The sequence below is a fragment of the Diabrotica virgifera genome, chromosome 3 (assembly GCF_917563875.1).
Source record: "Diabrotica virgifera virgifera chromosome 3, PGI_DIABVI_V3a".
Taxonomy (NCBI): domain Eukaryota; kingdom Metazoa; phylum Arthropoda; class Insecta; order Coleoptera; family Chrysomelidae; genus Diabrotica; species Diabrotica virgifera.
In genome coordinates, this window is record NC_065445.1 from 111,138,128 (window position 1) to 111,157,206 (window position 19,079).

Consider the following 19,079-nt stretch of genomic DNA (forward strand, 5'->3'; position numbering starts at 1 on the left):
CGTCATCGGCATATCAATCGATTGAATAATTGTTCATAATCAATAAAAACGGCAAATATATACTTGAATTGATTTCGACATCTATGTAGCAACACATTCACTCCAAATATGTAGTATTTCTCCTCTTCTGAAATATTGTTTCATCTTAATAATAGAGAGATTTTGCACCTCTTAAAATAACCGCTGATTTTGGCTCCGCTATGGTTAACTTTATTAAGCATAACGATTACGGCAACGTTAAAACGCAGAGTTTTTGCAGCCTGTCAAGTAGGTTTTTGGTGTCATCGTTATCGTTATTTAAACATAACCTCACTTCAAAACGTTATTGTAATTTTAAGCATATACTTGAACAGTTTTTGATATTTTTATTTATAGGTCATCAAAATTAGAATCTATGTAAATGTAATTTTAGTGATTTTTTTACATTCTGGCAACAAAGCAATTTAACCATTACTATAACGATAACGATAAGCACTACTTTAAACCTCCGTAAATTACGGAATCCCTTATGTTTAATAACGATAACGGATCATACTATATTCGCTACTGCGCAGACGTAGTATAACGATAACCATAACGGAATTGCAAAATAAGAGGTGCAAAATCTCTCTATTCTTCACACTTATTCGTTATTCGACTGTGGATGATCGTAGGAATATCTTCAAGTTGCGGCTCATAAGGCTTATCGTCTATAGTCGCTACAGTGTTTTTGAGGTTGTTTTTTGGTAAAGTTATGAATTCGTACTTTAACCAATCTTAAGATTTCACCAGTTATGTAAACATGATTGAAAAGATTCACCAATATTTTAATGATTTATTCGTTGTAAGTTCTTTGTTTAACATTTTTCTTACCAACAGCTTCAGTAAGTATTCAGTGCCAATTTGGTAGCTTGTAATACTTCTGACTTCTGTCCCTTCGCCTTCATCTAATACCTCATTTTGCAATTATGTACATATACCGATAGTAGTGGATGCCACGAAAAACGATTTGTTTGTAGAAAAATTATAGTTACAATAGTATCTCACATTAAAAAATACCTAAATAACCCACTGAACAAAATAATAAATAAAAACAATAGTGTAGAAATCGAGAACACATTTAAAGATATTTCAAAAATAATGGACAAACATGCTAAAACGAGACAAGACGCAAAAAGCAACAATGGATGACTGAGGGAATCCTGAAGTTTATCGAGCAGAGAACACAGCTGAAAATGAGAGTGAAAATATAAAAACAAACAGGAATGAATAAAAAACAATAAAAGTGGATGGAAGATAAATGCCTGTAACTTCTCAAATATGTACTAATTCACTTCACGTGGAAAATAATAGATACCTTGTTTGTATAGTATGTAGTTGATGTATTTGTATTGAAATTGGCGTCGTAGTATAATAAATCTTTCATCAATCATCTTACAAAGAATTGAAATATCTAATCGGAAATGTCAAGGTCACGCGAATTAAGGTGGGACTGCAAATAGTGAAGTAAAAAAGTGGCAGAGTTCAGTCGCAAAAGTTGAGTGACATAATTTGAAATTTAGCCTTTTATCAAGTTTATCTTAAAATATAGAGTACAAGGAACACAATGTTTTTTATAGAAAAAACATTGTGCAACTTTTAATTTTAAGAAAAACGTGATTTCTTTTTTTGTATTTTTAGGGCAACTTTTTTATTTTGACAATCTTCCCCCATCTAAAATTCAAAATAAACCTCATTTTCGTTTTCAGCACCATCAAGAACATAAAATAAGACCAAAATTAGCCATTCACCACATCGTGGTCAGTATCTTGAGAAATAAGCGTTTTTTGGGGGAGTGCCACTAGTTTATAAAGTCACATAACTTTTTTCCTATTGCATATTTTGACTTAAAATTTTCCAGAAAACTTCTTCATGACATATGTTTTATTGCTATGGTGGTTAAAATTATAATCTAAAAAGTTTGTCACTCAACTTTTTTAAGTAAATATGAAACTAACGAAAACTGACGACAAAATGTTCAACTCATCTTTTAATTTGTTTAAACATTTTGGACAAATCTCATTGTTATCTAAATATTTCAAAGATGACACAGAAAATTTTCAAAAGGAGATATTTACAGGGACCAAAGATACAGCGAGATAAAATTGAAAAATGATCAAAATTGATTTTTTGAATTTTTGTATAAAATTTTATTTTTGAACATGTTCCACCAATTCTAGATAAAAATAAACTTCATATTCGGATTCAGCGACATCGAAAACATAAAGAATGACTAAAATTTGCCATTCACCTATCATGTTCGCTTTTTCGATTTCTAAGCCTCAAATTTGGGGTATATGGGGAAGGAAACTTGCCTTGGAAGGAACTTCCAATGAAACACCAACCAAAAGAGGAAAAAGATAAACACAAACTCCATAAAAGACAAATACAGTAGAGCGTCGATAATCCGAACTAATTGGTACAGGAGTAGTTCGGATTATCAAATTGTTCGGATTATCGAACATATGTTCAAAATACATACAAAGCTCATAAACATAGTACATATTATGTACATACGTTATAGTTACAAGGAATAAAACACCTGCATAATAAACAAATATATTGTATGCATTTCTGCATAAACAAAACAAAAGCCGCGGTCATATTTTGCCTATATTGTCATATTAAATAAAAAAATTCGGTCCGCGATTGTTTGATTACCAATAGCAAGTACTGTACGAGACAATTATTAAAATCAAAAACAAGCAATAAAACTAATTACAACACCTGCTTATAAAATTTATTCCTTCTGTAAGCTTCTATTGGTGAGATGAATGGAAATTCTCCATAGGCGCAATACAATGTACACAAATTTAAATTGGGTTGTTGCTAAATAATTCAAAATACAATAAAGGGTAATAAAGGTAATTAAATTCAGATTAAGCTTACCCCATCTGGTTGGAGACACAACGATCGAAAAACCAAACCAACGACTTCACGTCTTTACACTCGAGTGGTTGGGATGCATCTCATCCTCATCTCGTAGGGGAAGAATTTTTGGATTTCAAGTGGTTGAAAGTCCATTTCTTCGCGACACATGTGAATTTCGATAACATGCGAACAAGGAACAACACAGGCGTCGACAAGGAAAAAAGGGATATGACTTCGAATTATTTAAGCAACCAAATCAATTTTATGGGATTTCCAACAGCGATCATATTTTTTAATTTTATATTTTTTTTGCGTTCGGATTACCAGGGTTCGGATTATCGACGCTCTACTGTATGTAATAACTTAATGTGCATTATAAGTTCCCTTAATTTTCCTAATTAGCAGGTTTATTGGGTTGAATTTGTCTGTCTATAGCAATAGTTTAAGTTCCATGAATTTTGGACCTTCCTAAGGGATTTCCCTTAATTTTTACCCGTAGATCCGCCACTGCTAATATGAGGTTTGCTTAAGGTGATACAGTAGCGATCAACAGGTAGCCAAAACGCGTTCCAAGATTGCGGCTATAATTTTGAATATTTTTTCGAGATATTTGGCACACGTATTCGTAATATAATAAAGAATGACGGTACAGAGCCCAATTTGAAAAATATATTAATATGTGGAAATTACTCTGTAATTAAATACAATATTAAAAAAACGAGCCTGTACCGCCATTAAGAAGAACAAAAAAATACACTTTCTTCAAATAAACTTTTTTATCCGATGCCTAGATTTTGTGTCATTTTGGAACTACTAATGAAATAAAAAATTTTAGTAGTTTTAGAATGACACAAAATCTAGGCATCGGATAAAAAAGTTTATTTGAAGAAAGTGTATTTTTTGTTCTTCTTAATGGCGGTACAGGCTCGTTTTTTTAATATTGTATTTAATTACCGAGTAATTTCCCCACATATTAATATATTTTTCAAATTGGGCTCTGTACCGCCATTCTTTATTACATTACGAATACGTGTGCCAAATATCTCGAAAAATATTCAAAATTACAGCCGCAATCTTGGAACGCGTTTTCGCTACCTGTTGATCGCTACTGTTTCCTCTTAACCTTTTCCCATACTTGCAAGTTTCGAAATGTGTAAGTTGAAATTTTGAATAGTTGAATATTCGACTAATACACTTTTATTTCATCTTCCATTCTTCCATAGGATATTTTTTCTTTACCATCACTTAATTTTATAACCCACGTTTTTTTTTTCTTCAATACGTTATTGGAATTTCAAGCTCGGTCTAAATCTATCGACGCCGTAGGTGTTAAACGGTGTTGCCGGAGTGTATAACAATTCTGAAAATCTAAAGATAAATTAATAAAATTAGGATTTGTAAAAACGTGATGCTATAATAATTATATTCGTAATTGAATTCCGTATAGTCAACTAGTCTAGTTTCTAGTATGACTAAACAACACAGTAGCATTTATCAATAAACCAAGTTTGATTGTTTCACACAGTTATATAATTTTTAAAACCTATAAATCTTTCTTTACATACATATTATGATAATATGTATGTAAAAATAGATACAATAGTAGGTAAAACTGTGGAATACTAATATCTAGATACTATTAGTTCAGATCAATAATTTTCTTTGTTTTGTTTTTTGGCCTTGGTACGATCAATAATTATTATAAAGAGAGTCGTTTCGATGGTTGCTTTCATATTAGCCGTTGTTATGATTTTGTTGGAAAATACGACGCGAGTGAGGCAAGGATGTATTTTATCGCCTCTTCTTTTTAATATCTACTCCGAATTTACTCAGATACGCAGATGACACGGTATTGATTGCCTCCAATGAAGAAGACTTACAACGACTAATAAACAGGGTGACTGAAGCATGTGGTGAATATGGGGTAAAATTTAATACTTCTAAGACAAAACTTATGGTTGTCAACAAAACGGAGTTGAATAAGAACGTATTTTTCATGAGCTACAACTTTGCATTTGCTGGGTCTACAGACTTTACGAATTCACAATTTTTTCATTTGTTTATATTATGCTACTTTTTGCTAAGAATATTTTTTTCGATCAAATACTTACTTTTTGAGTTATTTGTGAAAATCGCCTGAAAACGTGATTTTCTTGTCGAAAAATAAACATTTTCAATCGTAATTAACTCGAAAAGTATTAACTAAGTTAAAATTCTATAGAACTAAAATTGCTTAGAATTAATCAATTTATCCATCTCCGGACTTATTTTAAACGCGCAGTTTTTCACCCTCAAGAAGGGGTGACTGTCACCTCCCGATTAAAAGCAACCAACGGCACAAGCCGTCCAAATTTTTATACAATTCGGAGTTGATCCTGAAAATTACACGGTATCGCCCGTTCATTTACTGGACTGCAAGGTGTTTCTATAATCTGTATTTAATCCTACATAATAATAATAACCAGACGAAATTACAAAAAAAATAGTAGATTAAGTAAATTATTTATTTTGTATTAAAATTATATTTTTCAATCGATTTTGCCGCTTTTTGGAGTGCCTTGTTTTTATAACATAGTTATAAAATTTACTGCAAGTCCTCCTGAAATTTGTTTTCGTGGGTGAAAATCGGGACATTCAGTGTCCCGATCAGGTACAAATCGGTACGCATCCCCAGACCCCTGAAAATCGGGACTTCCCGCGCAAATCGGGACACCTGGTAACGCTAGTAGGCACCCACATTTAATACTAATTTTATCTACAATTACTAACTGTTCGTAAGTTTCCTCTGGATCGCGGAAGGTTCGTCAAAATGAAAAATTTTAACAAACATTAACCGCGCCACGAACGCGCGGCGCTCACACGGCGCGGATATGTATCTCCGCCTTTATACTAAGCACGTGTTAACATTTTTTATACAGGGTGTCCCGAAAAGATTGGTCATAAATTATACCACAGATTCTGGGGTCAAAAATAGGTTGATTGAACCTAACTTACCTTAGTACAAATGTGCACATAAAAAAAGTTACAGCCCATTGAAGTTACAAAATAAAAATCAAGTTTTTCCAATATATCGAAAACTATTAGAGATTTTTTATTGAAAATGGACATGTGCCATTCTTATGGCAGGAACATCTTAAAAAAATTATAGTGAAATTTGTGCACCCCATAAAAATTTTATGGGGTTTTGTTCGCTTAAACCTCCCTAAACTTTTGTGTATATGTATTCCTATTAAATTATTATTGTAGTACTATTAGTTAAACACAATGTTTTTAAAATTTTTTTGCCTCTTAGTACTTTCTCGAAAAGCCAGTTTTTATCGAGATATTTTGAATATTTGTCAAATCTACCACATATTTTTTGTATACGCATTGTATACTGAATCCCAAATCATGATTTTCAAAGTTTAAACATTGTAAATTATGATTCGGGAGTGCTCCTAGTAGCATTTAACGTGTCTTGGTTTGTTTATTTTTCTACTGCATCTTGATTGTAAATTTAATATAGGTACGGTTATAGAGACCTGGTAATAACATGAAAATTAATTTATATTTTTAGGTATATTTTGAACCTTATTAAACAAGAAGCCACATCTTGATAAAAGGTGCCTTATCGAAAAAATACTAAGAGGCAAAAAAGTTTTAAAAACACTGTGTTTAGCTGTACACAAACATTTGGGGGGTTTAAAGGAACGAAACCCCCTAATATTATTATATAAATATATTAAAAAAGAAGCCGCATCTCGATAAAAACTGGCTTATCGAAAAAATACTAAGAGGCAAAAAAGTATTAAAACATTGTGTTTAACTAACGGTACCACAATAATAATTTAATTGGAACGTACACAAAAGTTTGGAGGGGTTTAAGGGAACAAAACCTTATAAAATTTTTATGGGGTGTACAAATTTTACTGTTGTTTTTTTTTAAGATGTTCCTGTCATAAGAATGCCACGTGTCCATTTTCAATAAAAATCTCGAAAGAGTTTTCGATATATGAAAAAAAAAACGATTTTCGTTTTGTAACTTCAAAGGGCTGTAACTTATATTGAGTATTTCATAAGTATGCCACTATGTTTGTTCCAAGCGGAATGTAGACTCTGTTGATATATTACAAGAACTAAATCTAACTTAGAAATGGTCCGTATATAAACTTTGCACATTTCATTACAAAGGATTTCTCTCGCCTTTACTTCATGTTGGTAAAGTTTTGAGATTCAAATTTACCAAACTTTATCAGGTCCTATATTTTGCACAAAAAACTTGAAATATGCCATGCCTACCAATTGTTTATGTTCGATAAACGAGGATTTTGTTAAATAGTATCTTTTCTTTGAGTAAAACTACGATGTGTATTTTATGATATGGCCATAGCTGAGCTCTCGAGGTACTTTATCCCTAAAAGTGATTTAAAGTTAAATGTGTGCGAATTAAAAAATATATAAAAGTCATTCAATAAAAAGATTGCTGGATTGGATTGTTTAATTACTGGATTGTTTAATTACTGGATTTTGTGTTTTGATAAAATATATAACTACAGTAAAACCTCCGTTAACCGAAATAATTGGGGGAGGCCGTTTCGGATAACAAGAATTTCGGTTAAAAATAACATTGTTTTTGTATTCTTCTTATATCAAATTGCATACTTTTCTTGGTTAAAATTGGTATTAAAAGATACTATGAGGTGACTTCGTAATGTTCGTCATAAGGTTTTGCCTCATTCGATTCGATCGAGCAATGTTGACGATCTTGACAATTTAACATCGAATTGTTTCTGTTTTGCGATAAAAATTTACTTTTTATTGAGAAATTATTGAAACTGTTAGCCTTTTCGGTTAAACGATGTTTCGGTTAAAAAGTTTTCTTTTAGCGGAGGTTTTACTGTATCTCATAAAAAAGTTTATACCATTTTATTCGCCAAGTATAAATGTAAAATTTGTTTTTTTTTTCTCTCGTAAGTACACTGTTTATTTTTACCAAGTATTTATTGCCGTAAATAAATATGTACTTGGAATCAAAACAAATAAGAACAAAAAACGGTTAGAAAAAGAACAATGAATGATGATATTTGGTTGAAACATAGCACTGCCTTCTTTACATTCCTTATATACCATCAGCCTAGCCCAAGAAATATCAGACTATCTCGCTATACTCCTATGCTATTCTAGCGGTGTAGTAGGGAGAATTTAATATTCATTAGATATATGAATTGTCTCTTATAATCTTAGATGTACATTGTATTGTTTTGTTTCAGATCTCTGGCTGGCCAGACTGATATGGAGCACTATTGAAGATGCGCGCCCCTACCCCCTCCGAGCCGAAGTCTACATTTCCTACCTACCAAGTGCCTCAAAAGTCAGCCATGAGGGGCAGCGCACCCCCAGTACAAGTTGCAGGGCCATCTTGGGGGGGTCGAGCCGATCCCCCAAGTAGTACCCGTTGCGCCGATGAAGGCGCTCTGTCTGTGATATCCGGCTCAAGTTGCCGTTCAATCGACAACTCTAATATTAGAATGCAATCTGTGACCGAAAATTGTCTTCTGAACTCTGTTACCGTACCAAATATGCAACGTTTAGACCATGGCATGGTCACCCACAATAATAGCTTTAAGTTAGTTAGTAAGTTTGGTGCTTTACTCCCCGGACGAGACATTCCCAATCAAAAGTCTGATGACCTCGAACTACTACGCGATGACCTCAATGTACTGAATTCAACTAAATACGATACTAAAACACTCTGCGATAACAACGATGAAAAAGACGACCATGATGCATACCAAATGTCGAACATTGAAACTCATACCTGCACAAATAATGACAACAGCTATCAAGAGCTGTACAAGCCTTTGAGACTTAGAGGGGGAGGCGAAAGTTCCCTCAGCACTGGTACTTCTGGATGGGGCACGCCACCTTCTCAATCTGGTAACAACAATGGTAAGTACACGTTTATTCGCGCAGATATACTTTACTTTTTGTCTCCATTACACTGTGTTTTCAAGACTTCAAGAAATGTAATTGTGTATTTTGACCATATTCTATTATGGACTACTTTCATGCTTCCAATATAGCTATGTATAGTTCAAGTTCATCGTCATTCTCTGTATCTTTATTACTTTAAAGGCTTCCCTAGTTACATTTCTCTGATAAATAAAATAACTCTCCTGTCGATTAGTAAAAAGTTTATTAAACAATTAGCCTGAGAAAACTGAAAATATTAATTAAACATGTGTAACATTTGTGTTGTGTAACCTAACTTACAATATTGAACATAACCTTAAAACTTAATTATTTCTTCTTTTTCTTTATATCTTGAATATTACATTAGTTCGGGAGCTTACATTAACACTCCCACTTATTCAAGATTTGACAACAAATGCTAAAACAAAAACCTGATACACATTAACAAATACAAAGTTTAAATTGACAAATTTAACTTATTTAATAAATTGTTAAAAACACCCGTGTTGAGCTGGCCCCCCCCACTTGCAAAAATTAAAAAACAAATAGCCCTGATTTATGAGCTATTTATGAGCTCTCATATTCCGCAAACTAAAAATTTTGAGCTCGTTCCACTGAGCAGGAATTTAATACCATAGTGGGGGGGGCTGAGTCAGCCCCCCCCACTACTTAAAAATAGGAATATTGAATCGGTTTTTGCGGCAGAATTACGAGCTATTTATGAGCTCTTGAAATTATATAGTTTCGATTTTTGAGCTCATCCCCTTCACCCCCAAACAACCCTTTAATTGATTTAACTTAAGAGAAAGATGCTGAGAAAACTTAAAATATATCGTATTGCGAATATAATTCCTATAGGTTTTATACTCTAAGAATAAACTATTAAATCAAGAGCATTTCGTTTATTGAGCTACAACCCCTTCGCCAGAAAACCACCCTATCTTCCCGGCTTAAGAGAAAGTTGTATTTAAAATGCGTTAATCTAATTATTTGGCGACTACATATCATTTAATAATTTATAAGCTTCCAAATTACGCGCATTTAGATCAGTAAATTGCAATTTATTTTGTATAGTGCAGTCACTGAAGGTAAAAATCAACGATTACCTTCAATTTCGGTGAACCTTCATCGATTTTCACGAAAATTGGTCAGTGGTTAGAGGATACGTCAAGAGACAAAGGTGACATGGTACCACCTTGCGTCTTTACCCTGAGGGTGGATACCGCCCCTTCTCGGGGGTGAAAATTATTTTATAAAAAATAAATGCACAAATCAATAAAAGAACAAATTAAAAGCAAAATTTATTATATAAAGTTAATAAAATAAGTCAATACTTTTTAAGTTATTAAAGATCAAAGATTTTAATTATTTGTGAAAAAAATGCATGTTTTGAAAAGGTTTTTTGTAAATCACTGAAAAACTTGTAAGTTTTTACAAAAAAGTTAATAGTAGTTTAATTCGTATAGCTTATATTCTAAGAATAAACTCTTAAATCACGCGTCTTTCGATTATAGAGCTACAACCCCTTCGCAAGAAAACGACCCCATATTCCCGGCTTAAGAGAGAGTTGTTCTTAAAATAATTTAAATTAATTATTTGGCGACTACATATCGTTTAATAATTTATGAGCTTGCAAAATATACGCATCTCAATTATTGAATTGCCATTTTCTTTCTATAGTGCAGTCACTGAAGGTAAAAATCAACTAGTACCTTCGATTTCGGTAAATCTCCATTTATTTTCACGAATTGACAATAACAACTTGGGGTTTTAGCCTGGGGTATATGTCACCCCTTCTCGGGAGTGAAAATTACTTTATTAAAAATAACCCCACAAATCGAGAGAGGGACAAAGTGTAAGCAAAATTTGTTATATAATGTGATTAAAATAAATCAATACTTTTTGAGTTATTAAAGATCAAATATTTTAATTTTTGGAAAGAAAATGCATGCTTTAGAGCGATTTTTCATAAATGACTCAAAAACTGTAAGTTTTTACAAAAAAGTTTTCATCACTAAAATTGAAGCTAATAAAAAATATAATAAATTGCTTACTTGAAAAACCCTTTAATGCTAATTTAAAGTAAGTTATTGGTAATTAAATGTATATTTTTTCCGCGACTGTTAAAATCTAAGGGTTCAAGCTTAAATAACGGGAAAGAGATGCATTTTATAACACTTAGGTACTAAATACTTGTTAAAGTACTTAGAAATACCTATGAAAAATAAGATGCAGAAAAAGTTGATAGTATCAAAATCCGCTCACCAATTTTCGTGAAAATGAATGGAGATTTACCGAAATCGAAGGTACTAGTTGATTTTTACCTTCAGTGACTGCACTATAGAAAGAAAATGGCAATTCAATACTTGAGATGCGTATATTTTGCAAGCTCATAAATTATTAAACGATATGTAGTCGCCAAATAATTAATTTAAATTATTTTAAGAACAACTCTCTCTTAAGCCGGGAATATGGGGTCGTTTTCTTGCGAAGGGGTTGTAGCTCTATAATCGAAAGACGCGTGATTTAAGAGTTTATTCTTAGAATATAAGCTATACGAATTAAACTACTATTAACTTTTTTGTAAAAACTTACAAGTTTTTCAGTGATTTACAAAAAACCTTTTCAAAACATGCATTTTTTTCACAAATAATTAAAATCTTTGATCTTTAATAACTTAAAAAGTATTGACTTATTTTATTAACTTTATATAATAAATTTTGCTTTTAATTTGTTCTTTTATTGATTTGTGCATTTATTTTTTATAAAATAATTTTCACCCCCGAGAAGGGGCGGTATCCACCCTCAGGGTAAAGGCGCAAGGTGGTACCATGTCACCTTTGTTTCTTGACGTATCCTCTAACTACTGACCAATTTTCGTGAAAATCGATGAAGGTTCACCGAAATTGAAGGTAATCGTTGATTTTTACCTTCAGTGACTGCACTATACAAAATAAATTGCAATCTACTGATCTAAATGCGCGTAATTTGGAAGCTTATAAATTATTAAATGATATGTAGGCGCCAAATAATTAGTTTAATGCATTTTAAGTACAACTTTCTCTTAAGCCGGGAAGATAGGGTGGTTTTCTTGCGAAGGGGTTGTAGCTCAATAATCGAAATGCTCTTGATTTAATAGTTTATTCTTAGAGTATATAAGCTATATGAATTATATCCGCAATACGATATATTTTAAGTTTTCTCAGCATCTTTCTCTTAAGTTAAATCAATTAAAGGGTTGTTTGGGGGTGAAGGGGATGAGCTCAAAAATCGAAACTATATAATTTCAAGAGCTCATAAATAGCTCGTAATTCTGCCGCAAAAACCGATTCAATATTCCTATTTTTAAGTAGTGGGGGGGGCTGACTCAGCCCCCCCCACTAGGGTATTAAATTCCTGCTCAGTGGAACGAGCTCAAAATTTTTAGTTTGCGGAATATGAGAGCTCCTAAATAGCTCATAAATCAGGGCTATTTGTTTTTTAATTTTTGCAAGTGGGGGGGGCCAGCTCAACACGGGTGTTAAAAACTGTCTTTGACAATGCTTTAGTGAACAAGTCCGCTAACTGATTACTTGTATTGACGTAGCTTACACATATATTCTTGTTTTCACATTCATCTCGAACAAAGTGAACCTTAATATCAATATGCTTTGTTCTGCTATGAAATTGTTGTGCCTGTGTTAGCTTAATGTTAGATTGATTATCAACAAATATGTTGACAGGTGAGACATCAATTCCAATCTCTTTTAAAAAATTTCTAAGCCATAAAGCTTCTCTAACACCAAAAGCCAAGGACACATATTCTGCCTCTGTCGTTGATTGTGCCACTACGTTCTGTTTTTGGCTCTTCCAGGTAATAGGGCCATTGCCTAGTATAAATACATATCCACTAGTAGATTTTCTTGTATCCAGACAGCCAGCATAGTCTGCATCAGTGTAGCCTATTACCTTGATTTGTGTAGTTTTTCTGTACACAATTTTACAATGAGCAGTATATTTCAGATATCTAAAAATTCGTTTTACTGCTTTCCAATGTTCATCACTCCAAGCATTAAAGAATCTGCTTACCTGATTAACTGCAAATGTAATATCTGGGCGACTGGTGGTTGCTAGAAATATTAGTGAACCAACAGCCTCACGATATGGCAAAGATTTATTACAATTTAAAATATTTCCTTTAAACAAAGGTACACTAGGCTAGCAGGAATCTTTAATGGGTTAGCATTAGTCATATTAAATTTGACAAGAAGTTTTTCTATATAATTATGTTGATGAATAGCAATTGTACCTGCACTAAGATCTTGTTCAATCTCGTCCAACAAAATGTAATTTATCATTTAAATTTACAATTATTTTAAATATTTGCTTTAAAGATTCTAGAAGTTCATTAATAGCACTTTCTGATTTTGACATGACAAGTCCATCATCAACATAAATTGCTAAATAAGTTTCAGAATTTGCAAAATTACCAACAAAAACACATTGATCACTTTTTAATTGTCTAAAGTCAAATTTATTAAGAAAAGATACAAACTTCTGGTTCCAGCATCGTGGTGATTGCTTAAGTCCATATAAGCTTTTATTCAATTTACACACTAAGTTGTGTGACTTCTTACTTTCAAAACCAGTTGGCTGCTTCATATACACACACTCTGGTAGGTCACCATACAGGAATGCAGTCTGTACATCAAAGTTAGCAAGTCTAAGGTCCTTTTCCACTGCTAATGATAACAAAATCCGCACTGAGTCATACCTCACAACCGGCGCGAAAGTGTCTTCATAGTCTATTCCACGTTCTTGCATAAAACCGCGTGCAACCAGACGTGCTTTGTAACGAACAGAATTACCGTCTGAGTCAGTCTTAACACGATAAACCCACTTATTGTCTATCACTTTTGCACCATCGGGCAATTTTACTAAGTCCCATGTGTTATTAAACTTGAGGGCATCTATTTCTTCTTCCATTGCTTGTTGCCACTTGCTAGAGTCCTCACACTTTATTGCACTTTCATAACCTTTGGGTTCAAGTATGTCACAGTAGTTTGTACACCATAATAGTCAGGCTTAGACAGTGTATTTCTGTTACGTAGCTGTCTATCATTAATACTATCATCATTGGCATCATAGAACAGATTACAATCAAAATCCTCATCATCATGATCAGTTGCTTGAGACCTACTACCTTGTGACATGTCTAAACTCTCTTCATCTATTTCTTGAATATCGTACATATCATCATAGTCTCTTTCTTCATTATCATCTACTAGGAGTTCAAATTTTAATCTAAAATTTTCCTTCTTATTTTTAATTGTTTCGTTTTCATCTCGTTTCATTGCAGCTCACTTCAATTCTTCTCTTCTCATAATCCCAAAGTCTATAATTTGATGAATATCCATCATATCCAACGAACAATAATTTTCTTGATTTTGAATCAAACTTCTTACGAAACTGTGATGGTATCAACATGTAAGCTGTACTGCCAAAAACTCTGATGTGCTTTAGATCTGGTTTTCGCCCAAACCATTTTTCATATGGAGTCATGTTTTGTACTTGACTTGAAGTCATGGTCGCTGGATTTAATTAATTAGGTAGTAAAGACAATGGACTGTTTAGATTTGTAGAGATAAGATATATAGGTGCATTTAGTATAGCAAAATGAATAAATGTGTGTGTTTGTACGCAAATGTGAAAAAGTTGACCTGGCTATATGTTCATAAATTGTATCAATGTTAGAGAAAATATCGCACCTACCTTTAAAATGAATGTGGTTGGACAGCGCCTTCATTAGTGGGCACCATTTCCGCGACGTGGACGGCCGTCCCTTTTATAAGCTAAGGCGATGTAGTTCGTTCAACTGGTAAATTCCTACTAAAATTTTTTGTCGTCTTTTGCTCTTTTGCGTCTTTTGCAGGGCCGAGGTAACAGCCCTTAGCTTGGGTCATAAATTATTGACACATGTGGTGCTTTGAAAGGCATTAGTGTCAAAGATGCCTTTGTGTTAAAAGTAAAAGTGCGTTTTCTCTGAATATCTGCTCAAAATATGATATGGCCAGTCATTTTACAGGGCGGTGTTAGAAAATACAAAATATAGGGTGAATATCAAATAAGATTATAGGTTTTAAAAGAAATCAATCGTATTACATAATTAACTAGTCATAGAGCAAATATAAAACACTAATATTGAAACGCATGGCATACTTTCCCAAACAAACATATACAGCAGTATTTACAGCTTCGGTCCACAATTCTTGTGACACATTTTTGTTGATAAGCATAGTCCTCGCACTTTCAACAATTGTCCTTAACTGCCTCTCACTGCGGCCATTTTGTTGAGGTGTATAAGGAGCTGAACATTCATGTAATATACCATTTTTCCTGATAAAATTCTGAAAGTCACTATTGATATATTCTCCTTTACCTTGGTCGCTTCTTAAAACCTTAATCTTATTGTCAGTTTGATTTTCAATCAGTATTTTAAAATCTTTAAACTTGTTGAGAACATCTGACTTGTGCTTTAGAAAATAAACACTGCAGTAACCACTACAATCATCTTTAAATAAAACAAAATATTTTGATCCACTTGGAGAAGAAATGTTTACTGGCCCGCACACATCTGTGTGAATCACTTCACCTGGTTTGTCTGATCTGCTTCTTGTAAGACTTTTATGGGATTTTCTTGACTGCTTCCCTTACTGGCATGTCTCACAGAAAAATTCTTCTTTGTCGTCAACTCTCATGTTGTCTACCAAATTAGCTGTTTTCTTAATTGTGGTGAAGTTGATATGCCCTAGGCGATCATGCCATAACTTTATTGATGTTTTGCAAGCTAAATTACATTCTGCAATAGGCTTAACTCTAAATTGCATGAGCCACAGATTATCTCTACGTACTCCAACACATGAAATGTTTCCATTTGGCTCTAGAAATTGACACCTGTTTTTATGAGAATGATAAGTAAAGTTTTTATTTGTCATAGCTCCCACTGAAAATAAGCTGTGACTAAGTTCAGGAATGTATAGGACATTATTTATAGTACGATCATACCACTCACCTTCTACAAATGCCTGTATCTCAATAAGACCCTTACCTTCTGCAGGAATCAGCTTGTCGTTTGCTATTCTAACAAACATAGGTTCTGATAGAGATTCCAATTTTGAAAACAATAATTTTTCACCAGTCATGTGTAGGCTTGCTCCTGAGTCACATATCCACTCACTTCTATTTGCGCTGGAGGTTGACAAGTACATGGAAGAAATATCGCATATATAAGCTGAACTTGATGCTAGATTACTTTCTGATGACTTATTTTTATCTTGATTTTTGGAATCATGTATTCTCTTTCTACACTCTCTGACCCAGTGTCCCTTGTGTTTACAATAATTACAGGTGGTATTCTTTTTTAAGTCCTGTATATTTGTTTTCTTTTTACTGGTGACTTCCAGTTTACTTTGTAAAGCCTCTACTTGTAAAGCAGAGTCATCATTATTCATTTTAGTTTCTTCTTTAAGCAATCTTGCTGCTAAATTTTCAAACGTTTGCTAATTACTAGCTACAGAGTTCCAGGCTGTACGAAAGGCATTAAATCTAGGAGGTAAACTATTAATTACTTTGGAACAAACAGCACTGTTACTAATAGTTTCTTTAACATCTTTTAACTGTCTAACTAATAGCTCTATTGTTGATATATGCTCTGCAACTTTTGCATTATCATGCATTTTATATTCATAAAATTTTTGCCATAGTAACTCTCTAGATATTTCTGTCTTTTGTTCATGTATTGTGATCAGTCTTGACCACATTTCAGAAGCATTTTCACAATTTATCAAATGTTGTATTTGATCTTGACATATAGTAGATAATAAAATTACCTGTGCCTTTGAATTCTTGTCATCCCATTCTTTCCACTCACTGCTAGTTTGGACTGCTGGTTCTTTAAATGTTCCATTCACAATTGAAAGCAGCTTCTCTGCTTGAAACAAAATGGTTACACTGAATTTCCATAGTTGAAAATTTGAGCCATCAAACTTGGTGATATTACCAGAATCAATTTTCACAGCTGAGGCCATTTTTGCACTTCACTAAATGTTTATTTTGTAATTGTACGACTTAAACGTAGCGAAAAATAAACACGGGGCCACTCACGACTTGAACGCGAAAACAACTAAACTTTTTACCGGCGCGAAGAACAGACTAGTTTTCAAATCTCACAATAACGTGTCTGGGCAGCCATAACCTGATAAATAAAATAACTCTCCTGTCGATTAGTAAAAAGTTTATTAAACAATTAGCCTGAGAAAACTGAAAATATTAATTAAACATGTGTAACATTTGTGTTGTGTAACCTAACTTACAATATTGAACTATTGAACATAACCTTAAAACTTAATTCTTCTTTTTCTTTATATCTTGAATATTACATTAGTTCGGGAGCTTACATTAACATTCTCCATGTATATGCTTTGGACCATATCAATATCAAGCCCCTTACATACCATACATGTCCTACCTAATCGTCTCCTAATAATTCTTCTTTGGTCTTTCTTTTTTACTGCCTTAGGAACTTTCAATTCAACAGTTCTTTGTATTGGGTGATTATCATTTTAACATTAAACGTGCCCTAGTTATCTTAACCTATGCTTTCTCACACGAATTCGTGGTTCTTTCTTCCTTGTCTCGAATACGTCTAGCCTAATTAAAATACAGTATGCGGCAAAATAAACAGTACTGAAATGAATATTTAAAAGTTTATGATTATTTATATATCTAGTATACATAATATAGCCTTGCAAACATTATTCACGACGTACGTTCCCGATAAAACATATGCTAAAGATGCCCTCTGGCCAGTGGCGGATCTACGGGGAGAGAAAATGAGGAAATTTACCCCCCTAACAAGGTCCAAAATTAAGGAAAAAAATTGTTCAAACATAATAATATATTAGCTGACATGAAACCGAAACCACAGAAAGACAATTCCAACCCAATAAACACGCTGGTTAGGAAAATTAAGGAAACCTAATGACTATAAGTTATTACTTATGTAGGGATTCTTAAAGACAATCGTAATAAAAGTCCGTGTGATGTGAAACAGTTTTAATTAATAAAATAGATAACTAAATTATTGATACTATTAAATTGACGAAATGTAAAAGTGTTTGTGTAATTGCGACTAAAATTTTACGTGTTCTTATTCTTACAAAAAAGAAATGTATTTATAGATAATTTGCGTCTAATCAATATAATACCCGTCTTAGGTCTTAATTCGTCTTTTTCTAAGTATTATCCCAAATAACACATCCCTCGCGTTTATGATGTTAAAATCGACTGCCTTTCCTAACCCCTAAGCTAAAACCAATTCTCTTAAATACATCTAATCTCATCTCCCTTTTCCGTTTTGCCATTAGAACCAACCTATTAAAATTGAATCAAAGTATGTACCGACTTTTTCCAATAAACGAAAACCAATAAAATTAGTCAAGGCGGCTACGTATGTTTATCTTGCAACTCCGATTCCGATCCCCAAGCTAATCCGCACATGTGTTCTTATGCGTGAGCCTCTTATTTCGTTTTCGTAATAATAATTAAGAAAAATTATATATACAGGAGAATTTAAAATTAAGGTAAAATATATACAATTCTACACTTGTATTTTATGTAACTTGAGTTTATTTTTTTTTTGTCTTTTGGTTGGTTTTTCATTGGAAGAAAGGCATAGGCAAATTTCACCTTCTAAGTCAAATTTTTAGATCCGCCACTGCCTCGTGACACGAAAAAATCTTTAATTCTAGTCCGCAATTCCAAAATGGCTGACGGTGGATCTCGCTGACTTCTTCAGCATTCCCCGTATGTACGCATCTGGTGGCGTTAGTTCTGGTGAGTGGCAGCCTCAAAAATGATCGCACAGTATTCGAAGAGACTCCTTGGCAGTGTGACAGGTTGTCCCGTCCTGCTGAAACCATTGTTGATTTTAAGCTTGAACCATTTTCGTGACCTTTTCCGTATGACCGAAAATAGTACCCCACTATAAAAAATTTGTCTGCAATACTGAGAACCATTCTGAAGCACCTAACATTATCACGACATTCACATACATTATAACTACGTTCGGAAACCAGTCAGTATGTTTCGGCGCCTGACACATACAAATTTGAATCCTACGAATTTCAGTACTGTTTATTTTGCCGCATACCGTATTTTGCTTTCTGTTTGAATATTTATATAAATACTAAGCGACATTT

At 33.2% G+C, this 19,079-nt stretch overlaps 1 protein-coding gene across 3 annotated transcripts in view; it reads left to right on the top strand.

Annotated features, from left to right (window-relative positions):
- LOC114332125 (protein Gawky) overlaps nt 1–19,079 on the top strand; it is a 202,073-nt gene that overhangs the window by 90,621 nt on the left and 92,373 nt on the right. For all 3 annotated transcript variants that reach the window (XM_050646833.1, XM_050646831.1, XM_050646834.1), the window contains exon 2: nt 8,139–8,817. In XM_050646833.1, the coding sequence (XP_050502790.1) occupies nt 8,178–8,817 (640 nt within the window). In that variant the 5' untranslated portion in view covers nt 8,139–8,177. The remainder of the gene's footprint in view (nt 1–8,138; nt 8,818–19,079) is intronic.